The sequence below is a fragment of the Megalopta genalis genome, unplaced genomic scaffold (assembly GCF_051020955.1).
Source record: "Megalopta genalis isolate 19385.01 unplaced genomic scaffold, iyMegGena1_principal scaffold0023, whole genome shotgun sequence".
Taxonomy (NCBI): Eukaryota; Metazoa; Arthropoda; class Insecta; order Hymenoptera; family Halictidae; genus Megalopta; species Megalopta genalis.
This window is the reverse complement of record NW_027476093.1, coordinates 3,031,167-3,046,671: the sequence shown is the minus strand read 5'-3', so window position 1 is coordinate 3,046,671 and position 15,505 is coordinate 3,031,167. Positions and strand designations below refer to the sequence as shown.

General features: G+C 46.3%; 2 protein-coding genes across 15 annotated transcripts; both read right to left on the bottom strand.

The window, feature by feature from the left end:
• Positions 1 to 129: 129 nt before the first annotated feature.
• Positions 130 to 8,333, bottom strand: LOC117217832 (glutamate receptor ionotropic, delta-2). Of its 10 annotated transcripts, XM_033465675.2 has the most exons (8): positions 7,739 to 8,333; positions 6,858 to 7,354; positions 5,964 to 6,290; positions 5,735 to 5,891; positions 5,182 to 5,390; positions 5,025 to 5,114; positions 4,795 to 4,952; positions 3,726 to 4,204 (listed from the first exon to the last, which is right to left on the bottom strand). In XM_033465675.2, exons 1-8 carry the CDS (start codon positions 7,944 to 7,946, stop codon positions 3,877 to 3,879), a joined length of 1,974 nt encoding a protein of 657 aa, XP_033321566.2. In that variant the 5' UTR covers positions 7,947 to 8,333; the 3' UTR covers positions 3,726 to 3,876. The 10 variants fall into 10 exon arrangements, with proteins under 10 accessions (XP_076383583.1, XP_033321568.2, XP_033321569.2 ...); XM_076527468.1 differs by lacking the exon at positions 4,795 to 4,952 and having other exon boundaries at positions 130 to 4,204; XM_033465674.2 differs by having other exon boundaries at positions 5,735 to 6,290.
• A 151-nt stretch (positions 8,334 to 8,484) lies between these two features.
• LOC117217834 (putative glutamate receptor) lies at positions 8,485 to 15,491 on the bottom strand. 5 transcript variants are annotated; one of them, XM_033465680.2, is made up of 8 exons: positions 12,974 to 15,219; positions 12,364 to 12,869; positions 11,777 to 12,103; positions 11,533 to 11,695; positions 11,132 to 11,340; positions 10,553 to 10,642; positions 9,501 to 9,673; positions 8,485 to 9,224 (listed from the first exon to the last, which is right to left on the bottom strand). In XM_033465680.2, the coding sequence occupies exons 1-8, from the start codon at positions 13,143 to 13,145 to the stop codon at positions 8,999 to 9,001; spliced, it is 1,866 nt and encodes a 621-aa protein (XP_033321571.1). In that variant the 5' UTR covers positions 13,146 to 15,219; the 3' UTR covers positions 8,485 to 8,998. The 5 variants fall into 5 exon arrangements, with proteins under 5 accessions (XP_033321571.1, XP_033321574.1, XP_033321570.1 ...); XM_033465683.2 differs by lacking the exon at positions 12,974 to 15,219 and adding an exon at positions 15,243 to 15,491 and having other exon boundaries at positions 11,533 to 12,103; XM_033465679.2 differs by having other exon boundaries at positions 11,533 to 12,103; positions 12,974 to 15,221.
• Positions 15,492 to 15,505: the final 14 nt, after the last annotated feature.

Sequence of the window (15,505 nt, the reverse complement as noted above, 5' to 3'; positions counted from 1 at the left end):
AGCAGGTGCGAGGAAAAGTGGATTTTCGAAGTAGTAAACGGACTATAAATATTTGTATCTTCTCGCGCGATACGGATCGGCGAGTCAACTTTTTTTTGAAATTATAATTACACGCGAATAGCGCGTAAATAAATAATAAATATATGATTTTTTGATCGCATTCGCACACTCATTTTTTATCCACAGTCTATACCGATTCGACGTCCTTCGATAACGATTCGATTATCGTTAAAAATAAAGATACCGCCTTCTGCCATAAACTCGATAACTGATTTACCGTAATTATAGTAATTTCCAAGTTGTTCAATGTCGTCGAATTAGACGTATACGCATCGTCTAGCTTTGCGCGCTCGCGTTCCTGGTCGCTAAAACTGGTCTTAATCGATTAATTGTCGTTCGATCGCGGCAGGAGAGAGTTACAGTTACGCGTTCGATGTTTCCCTCGTCGCTGTTCGGTATATCACCCGAGAGAGGGGTACCCGAGATAGATCGCGATAGAGAGGGGACGGGGTACCGTGGACCAAAAATGTGGATTATCCGAGCGGAGAAGTACCACAGGGTATAATTACAAACAAGAGCTACGCTTCGGACGAGTCTCACGCGGTCGTCGATCCATGTTCGTCACCGTTGATCGCGAGTCCCGCAATTTCCATCTACTTACCCGTAACCGTGGCGACGTCTTCCATCGAACGCTATCGGTGAACCGCGTTTCGCGAACGTCGGTTCGCCGATGCGAACAGTGGACGTTGATACCCACCCACGGTGCCGAACATAGTACGCGTAACGAGCTTCTTGGCGGACGCAACGACGGATTTACGAGACAAGCGGATCAACGCCGCAAGATTTCTCCGCCGACAATTTCTCGATGAAATCGTTCTCGACCGCGTAATCGGTAAAAGACAGCAGATTTATACTCGACGTAAAGCCACGCGTCGTCGACGCGTTGAAAACTTGCGACGCGCTTTCGAGAAAATACGAATATCGTCGTAATTGTAACGACGCTTTCGTCGATTTCGCAGCAACCATGGCCGGACATCTCGCAAAAATATTTATCGCGTCGCGTCGCGTCGACGAGCACCGATTCGTTTCCCGGTCGAACTCGCTGCGAACCGTGCCCGTCACCGGGCATCATTGTTCCCCTCTGTGACAATAGTCATTATCGCGGAGTATTATTGTTTCCTGGTTCGCAATCGTTCGAACGATCATTGTTACCACGACGAGTATAAGTCGTGGAGAGACGGTCTAGTCGGCGCGAAGCGCGATAATAATAGCATTCTGGACAAGCCCAGAGATGACACAACCTGCCAACAATGAGTGCCACGTGCAGCACGGCTAAATAACAAACAGACCCTTTTCAAGCGTTACATCGTTCGGCATCGACCGCGATCGATCGCGTTCGCGCCGCACATTTAAATTGTAAAGCCCGAGGTCGCCCGGTCTCGTTACGGATCAAGATGGTCGGCGGATCGCGCGGCGGATCGCGCGGAGGATCGCGCGGCGGACTCCGCTATGCGAATACATATACATATGTACGTACAACGTACACCGACGCGTCGCGCATCGATCGTTGACATCGAAAGTTGGTGCCCAGACTCCTCCGTCGCTCCTAATTAATATCTGGCCGACCGAGCGTCGTCGTATCGACGACGATCCATTCCCGGCGGAAAGCGCGCTCCGCCAAGGTTATCCGGTTATTTTTGCCCGCGATCGAACGAGCTTTGAGAAAAAAGAGGACCAAAGATTACCCGGTCCTCGGACAAGATCGCCGCGCCGCCGACTCGCTCCAGATTAATGTCTCGCGGCCGATCGAGCTCCGGTTCTAAGGAAGAACCGCGGCCGATTTTTTCTCACCGACGTTCGTTGCGGTTTCCGCGGAACGCCATCGATACGCGATTATCGTCCGAACGGTAAAATACGAGACGCCGTCGTTCGCGTTCGGCTCGGTTGTCGGCCGAGATCCAACACGCTTCGAGGATTTCTCCGCGCGTATACTTTGCCGAGGGCGCGTTCGTAACGCGCGCGCGTGCAGCGTTTCTTAACGAGGCAAAGGTCGCTTCCGGTCATACGGAAACCGGAAACGCGGCGCGTGCTCGTCCGTATCCGGTCCGCGCACGGTTGCTCGTGCTCGCTCCCGGCAGCCTTCGCTGCAGGATGCACCTTTGTTTACACGCGAGTCTACGCGCCCCTGGAAATATCCATAATCCGTGGAACGATTCTATTTCGCGACGGTTCGAAAAGAGAGAGAGGCCTCCTGGCCCGAACGGATCGCGCGTCGTTGTTCCCGCCGCGGGGCCCGTTATATTCGGCGAAAAAGGAACATTCGCTAACTTTATTTTAGCAACGCGTCGGAGACTCCGCGTCTCTTTCTTCGATCCGACTGCAAAAAACGAATCGCGCGGACGATCGGTGCGAGCCTTTTTTTAACTTTACTCGTCGACGATCGATCGATTGTTTTTCAAAGAATCTCGAAATGATGGTGTCGACGTGGTAAACCGAAGTTGCGAAGTTGAAACGTGGTTAACTCTTCTGAAAGGATATCGTGTGTACCGTGTATACCGACTCGAATAATTTCGAAATTTATCGCATCGGACGAAGAATTCAAGATAGTTATGGAAAATATGAAAAAATCTGAGTCGTCGACGCACGTCGGAAAGAAACTAGGATTAGGCAGAAAAAGGTTTGGAACGTAGAGAAAATGTAACGGACGCGGACAGCAAGGTGTAAGCAATTTTACTGCAACGTGTGTAACAGATTTTACTCGCGATCGATTACGTTCGAAGCGACAAATGGGACGTACGATTTTAAATGAAATACGCGACGTGCGGTGCGATCGTCCGAGCAGTCGAATAACGTATAATATACGAACATTTCTATTTCGCAAGTTTAGGAGATGCAGGGAAATTAACGAGGGCTGCGTTCGTTTTTTTTTGTCGACAACCAGACAGTGGATGCCGCTTGATTCGCGTGGGAAGATGGTCACGTGGGCGAATTTCTCCGCAAAAGGTCGTAGGTCACGCGTTCCGTACGAATCGACGCGTCTTCGCTTTTAACGCGATCGGCAGATAATTGCGGTTATTACGCAAACTCTCGCGTTGCCATTACAGAATATTATTATTCGAACGTTTTAACGATATCGGATCGCACGCGCGCGGCTCGTCGAAGAATGAATCGCGACCGATTTATCAGCCTCTAACGCGGCGAAGAAAAGCAAAGATTATCGAAGCAGAAAATTTATGTAAAAAAAGTGGCTTCGTTTTGAAAAGTTTGCGAATTGAAACGGTGTCTGTGTAAGTTGGTCGCGAGCAATGGGAACATCGCTTTCGAACAACGACCTCCGGGGCTTCGTTTTTGCATATTTAATGTATTTTAAAGCCGCAACTGCTCGTTGTTCTCGTTCGACGTCGACCGATTTTTGCCGTTGTAGTCTCGGCAGAGAGAAAACGATAGTCGTTACGACAACGCGAAGCCGTCTCTCGTCTCCAGCCATGCTTTCGGCGAGTAGCAATTTACCGACATCGCCGGTAAACGAGGTAACTCGGGACTGATTGGAGCGCAGAGGATGGCACAAAAATAGAAACTCGCGACTCGAAAGATCCATCGAAACCCGCCGAAACGCCAGCGGGCGAAACGATACGCGGAAATTTACAACTAATTTACCCTTGTGATCCGCGACGATGTTGCCGCGCGGCACGAAGCGAAAGCGATTGATAAGACGAGCCTGTTGATCGACGACAATGCGCATTATTGTCGAGGCTTCTTCCTCGTTTTGCGGGTAACGATACAATGTATCGATTGTACGAGGGAGCCCGAGCGCGTCGCTCGGCAGAAAGTTTCGTGAAACAATTATATCTCGCCCCGCCTGTTTCTCGCCCCCCGTTATCGCAACGACCGATCTCCGTTGTCTCGATGCGCGTATCCCACAGGACTCCGCGCGTATCTTCTCGCTCCGCCTCTTCTGCTCGGATTCCGTCGGAGCTTCTTCCGAATCGTCTCGCAACGGCTCTCCTTGTCGCAGCAGCGATAACACATTTTCTCCAATGTTAGTATCAGGCATCCTACGACCACGCCGCACACTACGATGGCGAGGAGCGGCGTGACGCTGCCCAAAGTGACCACGGGATAGCCCTGCTGGTAATCGTTGGTCGGCAAGAGGTACATGTTCCTCAGCTTGTTGATCACGCCGTTGTCTTTCAATCGTTGCAACCTGAAAATCGTTTGTTCGAGATATCGAGAAGCTCGTTTTTCTCGACACCCCGTCGACGAATACGACGCGGAAACGAATAACGAACGAATACTCTTCGAAGTATTTTCGTTCCGGAGTAAAAAACGATAAACCGAGTGTACCGAATTACGAAACCACGAAAGTAGCAGAAATACGAACGTAGCGTAAGTCGCATTTTCCTTGTTGCAAGAAACAAGGAGCATTGTTTCTACCAGGAGCCTACTGACGCGCGCATATCCTTTACCGACCGAATCTGCCGTCGAGTTAATTGAAAGTTAAATCAATTTGTAGCGACTTTATCGCGTACTTCGCTCGTCTTTCCAACATTGTAGTATCTATATGTAGATTTTAAGACGTACGGTAAACTCTCCCCAATCGTCCATTTTTGTTTCCATGCCGAGAATTTTCATGATCGGGGAGAAGATTTACCGTAATTCGAAAACAAAAATGTGACTTACACCGTTCTAATAGTTCTAACCCGTTCGATCGGAACCGGAGCGGTTACTTAATTACGTACACGGCGAGCAAATCTTTAATCCCTTAAACCCCTACCACTTTCGTACGTTATTTACTTGTAATTTATGACTTGTCTGTAAGGACTGCGTTTGTTCAGAACGATCGCCAAGCTTTCGATCCTGTTGGCTTCGATGTACTCGATCGCGCAAGGCATGCGACTCAAAGAGCTCACTATCGCCTCGGTTACGTAGAAGCCCACTTTTTCCGTGCAAACCTACAATGGAACGGAATCGACAAGCTCGTGGACCATATTTCTCGATGAAACATTCGCAGAGAAATTTCGCACCTGTCGAAAGCCGTCCGTCACCGACAAAGGCAAGTAGTCTTTCTTCTTCAAAAGCTTCTGCAACCTGAACGAGACGCTGTCGTTGCCCGACTGAAATCAAACATCTTTAGCAATCGTTCCACGCGTTCGACCATTCTATTCGCAACATCGTGCTTACAACTATCGTATCGTAGTCCGCGCTGTCTCTGAACACGATCAACTTGTAAGAACCATCGTGCGCGAACTGCTCGAGAGTAGAGAACGGCAGGCTAACCGTGGAGACGGTCAAATTGCTGATCAACGAAGCGGAGTAAGCGGACGCGATGATCAACGCCGACACGAAAATCGATACGAAAGCGAGTCTCTGCGAGGTTTCTTGCGGAAATTCTGGAAACGAATCGTTCACGGGATTTCCTATCGGGGTGAAATTGTTAACGCCGAACCTACCGTGCCGGTGTCGAAACGACCGATTACGTGTTTCACGTTTAGCGTTTCAAAGTTGCCGAAACAAGTACAGACTCATAGAATATCATCGAATAAGTTTTTTTAATCCGATCGTACGTCCGAGCATACGGTCCGTCTCGTCGTTATCGAACGATGGAACATCGGGTTTACTTTCGGGGCTCGATAGCTTTACCAGCGAGTTTTTCGAACGGACCAAAAATTTGTCGAACGATTCGATCGCATCGCTATCGCGCGCGCGATTTCGGAGGCATCGGGAGCACGGATACCTGGCATGCCTTGCTGGCAATATATTCCCCAAACGTTTATGTAATATTCCCCGACGACTTTTGCGAAGAGACGTCCCCTCGTCTTCATGAGAGTCAGCACGATCGGCACGGCGAGGACCGTGAACGCTATCCCCGTCCAGACGTGCCTGTCGAACTCCTGAGCACAGAGAAACATCGGTGTCGTTATCGCGTTCACCGATGGCGGACTCTTGAAACAACAACGAGAAACCTTGACGTAGGCGGTCCACCGTACGGAGGAACCGTCGGGCTTCTTGAAGTACACCCTCATGCGGGATAGGATCAGCGGCAGCGTGAAATCCACCACCTCCAGTCGGCGTTTGGTCATGCTGAATTCCGCGACGCCTATGTCGACCGTATCCGCGACCAGTTCGCCTATCACGCCCGACCAGGTTTGCGTTTCCTCGTTCAGATTGCCGTACGAATCCATAGGGTTCGTCACTTCGATCGTGAAGTTCAACGACTCGCTCAGCTCCTGGATCACCTCGCCGAGGTATTTCGTGAGGACCCCGTTCTCGACCGCGACGAACGCGGACTCCTTGAATTCGATCGGAGATCGCGAAATAAGATTCCTTTCCGCGGTCGGTCCCGATAACTCGCCAGGGAAGAGGGAGAAAAAAGCAAACTGTTCCGAAGAAGCGATATCACGCTCTCGCCACACTTTATCGTCCTCGTAAATCGTTCGCGTCGCCGCCGCCGCGCCGATTCCAGTTTCCGTTTACGCGACATCCAACGCGATTATCGAGCGGATGTCCGAACGGTAGGGGACGGTTTTCGAACAACCGATGGTAAATCGAAGAATTCGTATATACGATATTTTTAGAAGTTACACGAGAAGCTCGGTCGTTGGAAGACGTTCGCTTTCGGTCGGAAACGTTTGATCGTATTTGTAAATCGACGAAATATCTTAACGCGAACGCTGTACGAGTTCCTATCGTCCGATTGCTTTCAAATGTTCGATATACACGCGTACGCGTATCATTTTCTCGGAAAGCGTCGTAATTTGACAAAGCGAGTCCGGAAAAAGTGGAAAGTCGAGGAACAAGAAGCTTGTTCCTCGCGGCTTGCCCCTGGTGATCGATTCGAAATCTTAAAACGCTCTTACCTCGACGTAGGCGATTCGCATGATCTCTTTGCGCAGGTTGTTCCTCCTCGCGTACAGACTCCCGTTCGTCACGGGCCAAAGTCCTTGTCCAGGTTTCCATACGGCTAGATTCGAGACCGTTGTACGGTTATCCCGAAACGAGTACCACTCCCTCAAAGATGGCTGGTCGTAGCACAACACCAGCATCTCGGTATCGAACGATAGATTGAACAGGTTCCCGGTCGGGCTCCGACAGTCGGATTTCAGGGGATCTCCCTGGTGCGGAAGGAACATCACGAACCAAACGGGAAAGGAGATATCGATCCGTCCGGTGGCCGTTGCAAACTCGTTCAGGGTCTTCTTTGTGCTGAGAAGGACGACGTATAACGGACGCACCTCGCAACCTTCGTACTTCTTGGTCTCCTGTGCAAGATCGGAAAAGCCGACGATCACGGTCAGGATGCCGCTGCGGGAGAACGATCGGGTCCATATTTGCGTCACGGTCGTCTCGTTCATATCTAAAAAACGATGAGTACGCGTGCTCGTCGACAACGGTATCCGACGCTTCGCTCGGCATTTTGAAGTTTACGAAATGAAATTTTCGAATCGCGTTCGAGTGGAAACGGTTAAGCTTCTCGATGCGGCGTTCACCGTGACGCGCGCCCGCGTTCCTATCCATCCGAGCAGGGAAGCATTAAACGATACAGCGAAACGACGATAGGGACAAGAAAATTACGTTTCGTTCGCTCCTACCGATCGTACCCGTAACAAAGACGCGACAAGCGCGTCGCCTGCCGTAATCGCAACGGGAACAAAATATCGCCGATCGAGAGATTAAATGCTTCCACGCGAGCAAGTTCGAACAAAGTTCGTGGAACGGATTTCAAGAGGAATCGACTCACCGGTGCATTGGTTCGAACGCACGATTATTATGCAGGTCGTTCCGTAATAGTTGTGTACGTCTTCGATCAGCAGCATATAATTATAACTGTCGCTCGCTATATCCGCGGAAACGCCTGCCACGGACAGAAGCAGCAGCAGCAGCAGCAGCACGCCGATATCGTAGCTACCGAACCGTGCCATCTCGTACAACGAAGCGGCATTTGTCATTAAATTATCGCGAACCGATCGATCCCTATGGTATCGCCGTTGTCGGATTTATTCTTCCCGAGGCATTTTCGTTCGAGCCATCCAAGTTCGCGAAATTTCACCGAATCGAATCGCGAAAAAATTGTAGAACAGCCAACCGATCGAAATTCTTTTCCCTCTCGCGACTTCCTGCCGCTTCGGACAACAACTGGCATAACTGAAACCTGGACGAACCGTGACGCTGTCGCACGGATTTATCGAATCCGAGAATCTAGGAACACGGCCGGTAGCTCGTTACGAGCGAAATGCAACGCATTCCGCGTTGGTCGCCAACAACTGGTTGCACACAGCCGTGCAACGAGTTGTGCACAAATCGTACGAAGATCGGCAACGATAGGACTATCTGTGCGCGTATTTGTATCGGAAAATAAATCGCTCCGGCAACTTGCGCATCGCGCGGATTCGGGAAACGTTTAACCGGAAAGGAGCAGGTGAAATTCGTAACTGAAAATTCTGAAAGTCGCTTTGTACGGGATCCGATTCGATGATTCCAGCCGAATTCGTTTGTATCGTCGCGCTTTATTTCATGAACTTTGGACGATACTTGTAAGAAACGGTATTTCACCGATCACGCTTGTGTAACGTACTCTCGAGCTACTCGAACTACTCGAGAGCTGGCCCTGAAACTACAGATCGCATAGTCTAAAAGCCGTTTCTCGCGCGAGGATGCGCGCGTCGCGGTACGCCGAAACGAGTCTAAGAACCGATAGATTTGCGGAGCAAGATGCAACGACGCTTGGCAGATTTTGCGAACAACTGCTACGATTTTGCTGGCATGGATCGTCTTCTTTCGTTTAAACCGCGCAGAAAACGGTCCGCTCGACTTTATTTTCATTCGGTATTTTCGATATTTCTTCGAAGATACTTGTCAAAGTTTCGAATCCGATGCAACTTCGTTCTAATAGTCGCGTTATGCGGAACGTTCGTGGAACAGTTTGAAAATCAGCCGCGCGCGTGCATCGTTTCGCGTAGAAATCGAGAACTTGGATCGTCGAACGCGAAATAATAAACGATTATCGTTGCTGGTCGAACCGATAATCAGAATTGTCCGCGCATATGTATTTATTGTAGCACATTTCTGCGGCCAGTACCAGCAGCGCTGTTCCAGTGCCAAAGATGAATATCATCAACACGGATATGATGCTGCCGAACGTGACCGGTAGATACTTTGTTTCCTCCTTAAAATCTGAATCGTACTTATTGCGATTCAACACGCCGGAAGTCAACAGTTTCTTCAGGCTGTAACGTAAGCGGTAAATCTTTTATATCGGGAGCAACGATGCCACGGGACGAGGTGTCCCATGGATTTTTGACACCGTGCCTTTCCCCGTCGCACGCCAGTATGTGCCCCGCTGGGCGATCCGTCGCTCGGCATATTGGCAAGGCGGGGAAAAGTACGAGGGCTGATAAAACGACGATACCGTGTACAGGGATTATCGTATAAATCGAAGGATCGTCGTACCGGCGTAAACGACGACTGGTTAAATATTAATCATTCGTTTCACGACTACTCACTAATAATTGAAAACGTTGGTATATTGGCTGTTCTTAGACAAAATCATAGACAAACTTTCCACTCGACCCACGTAAATGCTGACGACATTACACGGCATAGAAATTTTATGGGCTTTCTTTTGCATGTTGGCACCAAATCCGACAAGAAATGCCAATTTTTCGTCGTTGCAGATCTAGAAATCAAATATAAAAAATCAAATATATAACGTTTGAATTTTATGTTACTCGTCCAAAAAGCGTGCAGCGAACAGCGATACCTCTGCTACAAAAAGTTGGCCAAAATGCATTTTTCAAAGTATACAGGACGTACGTGGACGTGGACGCGTACAATTGGAATTTCATTATTTCGTTTAACGCGTTTAACGATAAGTTGGCGCAACAGCGTGTGTATTTCAGTCCGCGTAACGTAGAGGACGTATATTTGCGTCTTTCGTGCATATGTTTACGTAAAAAAGCAAACGTTTATCGAGATTTAAGAATATACGGATATATTATATATATTATAATATACGGATATTATAATATACGGATATATTGGTCCACCGAACACCGATAAAATTGTGTTTGAAGCATTTTTTCATTCCACTGCTGGAAATGCCTACGAAATGATTACAAAACTTAACGTATACACCCTCTAGCGGAGGGTGTAACGGAACAACGGCGGTCGGTGGATAACGACGCTCGGCATTGTTATTACGAAATGGTACTTGGAAAGAATCGCTATTTTTTCTCGAACGTATCCTCGAATTAAATAAGTACCCCGATCGTACCAATTGACTTTTCCTACAGCGCGGTGTAGCTGTATCGAACTGTACATAGTTCTGCCGTACAGACAAACGATTAGATTCGATATAAAATTTGATTTCTGTGCTTTATATTTATTCGAGCGTCCGATTTTCCATTTTGAATTTTGTCTTTTTTATAACATATTTCGGTTCGGCAACCTAAAAACACGTAAGATCGTACAAAGTTACGAATCGTGGCCAACGACTCTTTGGAAAAAGGTAGCAGCGTGCGAAGCGGGTTCGATAATCTCGAAAAATGAAACTCACTTGATCGAACGCATCTTGCGTAAACAACGGCAAATCTTCTTTCGGTTTCATTAATTTCGCTATAGCTTTTGACAGGGAATCGCTCGAACGCTGAAAAACGATTAGACTTCTTTCCACTCGATTCCGTTCGATATTAGTTTCAAGACGAACACCGGATTATTTGTATCGTTCGAATCGATAAGAAATCGCGATAGGTCGTGATCAGCATGAGACATTGGAGCGACTTGCTTGGAATTCTGTAAAATTTTAGCCCAAGACCACGGGGTCTCACGGTCTAGCAATTTGTCGAATAAGTTGTCTTTGCTACATCCTGCGAATGATTCCTTCGTCGCGATCGTTGTCTCTGTTACGCGCATGTTTTTCACGCGACAGAATAATCGCTAACGAAAAGCGAAATCGGTTTCACGTTTATCGTATTATACCACGTCGATCGAAGGAAAGTTTAATCACCGTTGAATTTCCCTTACACAGTTGATGAACGCGACACGCTGGTATCTCGTTGTACGTATACGTGCGCGGTTTTCATCGATACATTTCTCCGTTGTCTCTTGAATTTTTCTATTTTCAAGATAAACTCACATGGACGACGTCATAGTGTACGGATCCTCTCGTCGTGATTATTTTATACGTGCCGTCGTTGATAAACTCGTTGACCGATCTGAAAGGTACGTCGTGCATGCCAGCTGTTAAAAAGCATATCAAAGATGCGGAATAGGCGGAGTTTGCCACGATAGATAGCAGAAACAAGCTTATATAGGCCAATCTCAGCGACGAAATTCGTGGGAAATCTGAAAAGAAATTGCTGCTATAAACGTGTTTCTAGAAATACAAAAATACACGAATGTCTACGAGAAAAACTGACGCGTCTGGAAGGACGCGGTGTACCGTAACAAATATGTTGAAAAATATCGATAATTAACGCTGGGGAAAAAGAAACAACCATGTTGTTTCGAAAAATATTCGAAAGGATCGCGATTCACCTGTCAATCCTTGAGTACACATAATACCCCAAATTCGAAGAAACTCCTTGTTAAATACTTCCAGTATGGTGAGCGTGCATAATCTACGGGTTATAAAGGTCGTAACGATCAGGGCAACGAATCCTGTGAGCAACGTGGCGCCCCATACCGCTAAGCTGAAAGCCTGGGCACACGAATTCCAAAGATCGTGAACGATGGTATCGGGGCCCGATCGAACGATCGATAATAAAACTTTCAGCCATACTTTATAATAGGCGGACCACTTGACGGCAAACATTTCCGGTTGCTTGAAGTACAAGCTTTGTCTGACGGTCATTATGGGGGTGGTGAAATCAACGTAATCCATTCTGTCGTTGATCATCGAAAAATCGCCGATACCGATGTCCGCCGCCCCTGAAACAATCGTTCCTATCACTCCGCTCCAACGCCCCGTTGTCGTATTATAGAATCCAAACTCCGGATTCCGAGATACGAGTTCAACGGTGAAGTTCAGGGTTCTCTCGAGTTCTTCGACGATGTTGCCGATATATCCGCGCAATCTCGTATCCGTGATCTCGAGCAATATCGAGGACTGTAAATTAAAGCGTCGATAGTTGAAAGTTTAATTTATAATTGGACCAGAGAGCAAGAACGATCGATTCGATTGGCACGGAAAATCTTGCATGCACCGATGTACAGTAAATTCTCCCCAAATTGTTCTTCGGCTTGCAACACAAAAATGGACCCTGTGCGAGAAGACAAGTCCCACGAATCGTCCATTTTTCTTTAGAATTTCGATTACTCAAATTCTCCGTTCCAATTGCATCGGAACGGTCCGATAGACCTTCTTACCGTAACAACGACTCCTCGCAGAACCTTGCCCTTTAGATCGTTCCTTCTGATGCATATATTCGGCGTTACGAGTACTTCGAAATCGTGCGACGAGTTTGGACTCCATTTAACCACCTTTTCAATTTCCGTACTCCGACCATCTATGGAGTACCATTCGTACAAGGTATCGTCTCCGGAACACATCACCACCATCTCGGTGTCGAACGTCAGATGAAACGGATTTCCCGAAGGTTCGTGACAGTGGTCGACGGTCCTCGACTCGTCTTGCGAGAATGGCATGAACATGACGAACCAAGCAGGAAAGGACATCTTGAAGGTCTTCGTGATGTTGGAAAACTCGTTGTACGTATGCGGTCCGGTTATCAAAACGATGATTATCGGTCGAACGATGTTGTTGTAGTATCTCGACAAGGAGTGTAGTTTGTCGTACGTGATGCTCAAGGAAGCGATGTTCTCTCGCCCGAGCTTGTTCGTCCACAATTGCGCCATATACTTTGTCATGAAAACTGTGCAACGTGTTGCGATTAGGGGACAAATAAGAAACGAAAACGAATGCAAGTTCGGTGCGAGTCGACGAGTGTGCGCGATCAAGAGCGAAATTCAACCATACCATCCAAATACTTATCGGTGTTACCAGGCTCCACTAAAATGATCGCAGAGGTGACATAGTAACTGCGAATGTGTTCTATCAATGGGAGATACACTTCCGGTTTAATAGGATTACACATCGTTAGACGAACACCGAGATAAATGAGATTCAAATGTGCCACCGTGACTCTCATGTTACAAGCTCGATACGTCGATTCTCTTTTTCCAAGCAAACGGGTTGTCCGGGAATGTCGCGGGAAAACCGTGGCACCGCGTCAAACGCAAACGACTGAACTCCCTTAAGTCGAGATGCTCGGTTTTACGATGATAATTCGAGCGTGTGCAGGTACAAATGTGAAATATTGAAGAGACGATCGTGTGTATAGTGCTCCTACGATGTGTTGATAAAGTTTCTTAAATGCGCGATGTCAGCGAATGCGACGGTCATCGAATATTAAACGGCATTTAATTATGTTATCGATTTCGATGCGAGCACCGTCGCGCGACTCGGAAGACGATAACGGATGAAATGCACCGCGGTTCATGAAATATGTAAAGGAACGTGATAAGATAATAGACGATTATTACACTTTGGAAACCTTGTAACAACAACGTTGTCGTAGGAAATGCTACTGCGAATGTTGTCGGATAAACGTTTTAAGCGACCATTCGATGCGATCGTTTTATAGTACGCGGCTAATTGTGTCCAACGCGTCGTTAAAGTCCAGCGTTTCTATCGCGCACGAAAATTCACTTTAATTTCCAGCAATCCTGGGAACAATCGCATCGATCTAAATTCCATTAGAAAATTGCATTCGGTAATGATCGGCTGGACTTTTACTTTTCCTTTTGCCGTCGACCGAAAGCGTGCCGGCGAAGAGGCATCGCGCGTTCTTTCCTCGCGCTCCATGTTGCAACGATCCTAGCGTTTTACATAACCTAGGCCAAAACGCTCGTTTCGGAGTCAGAAATTTTTAGCGTTCCAAAGATACCGTTGATTTTTCTGTATCGGCTATTCTTAACGAAACATCATCGAATAAACTAGATTTTAGCGAAGATATCGAATTTTCAACGATCGAATTCCGATATTCTGTCGCATCGCGACGCATGGAGCGAAATGTATCGGGATTATTTAAACGATGTCTAAATTTGCTGCCGGTTACACGGTAGAATAAATAATGACGCCGAATCGATTTTTATAACTTTATAATTCACAAACTACGTATGTATAAACGCCTGAATGCACGTTGATGAATCACAGTTTTTCATTTATTTCTCGGAACACGTAACCGCTCTGTCGATGAACGCTTCGCGATCGTTCTCGATGCTTCGCGACACCACTTGCCGAACCTTCCCCGATCGTCTTCGAACTTTCCGCGACCGTTGGTCGCATGACTCGCAAGAGTTAATCTATGACATCTTCTATGACAGCTACTTTCGACGCCTGCATTTATACATATACGCATACAAATCTAAACGAGTCTAAACGATAAATATTTTTTTTATGTATGTTAGATATGTAGTTTAGGGTACACTAATATGTATTCAAACGATACAAAAAACTAGAAAATAAGGATAGTCCAAAATCTAGACTACCATTGGAAGCAGATGATAAAATATAACCTACTTTGCCAACGTTAGTTGTAAACTGTGTTGCACCGAAAGAAAAACGTATTATATTATATTTTGTACGCTTGTGTAACGATACTTGGCAAAAAAGAGCCTTCAAATTATTAGTATGAACACATTCCTGCCGATTTAGAACAAAACTTGTACTATGCGAAATGCGAAACAATTAATATTTTCACACTTATCTAAAGTTATCCAAAAGCTTAGCTTAAGTAACTTTTTTTAGAACTGGACTAAATCACTTCAATTTTTCCTTCTTTTTCCTTTTTCTTTTTTAGATAATAGACCGACTACTCTACTAGACCGTAACTAGGATGCTTCTCTTAAACTTTGTTATTGCTTGGAACAACTTAACCAAGATTCTTTTCCGACTATTATGACATTATTATGATCGTGAACTATTAATTGTCGAATATTCGGTTAATATTGTTTTATAATGCCGCTGCAACATAATCTAGAATTTTATAATATATCCGGTATTTGTCGAAAAGTTTCGTGAATTTTTCATTATTATAGTTAATAATTATGGTACTACATCTGGCATGAACCATACTAACAACTACAGAATTAAAATTATGTTGAGTAATATTGTAACATTTCTTACATACGATGTAACAATATCTGTACGATGATTAAAAAGTTATTGCATACAAAGTACATACATGTCTATCCTGAATCATCGTTCTTTCGTAGAAACTCACGTGATTGTCGGTTCAATTTCGCGTTTCATTCAATAATGGCGCCGATTACAAATGTAAAAATTTGCTAATCGGTCGAGTAACAAAACGTTTACACGCAATAATAATAATAATAATAATAATAATAATCTTTCAACAATAAATCATTGATATAGTAAAGAAAACATTTTCATTGGTAAAACATATAGAAAAATTCGATAGAAATGCATATGTACGTACCGTAGACG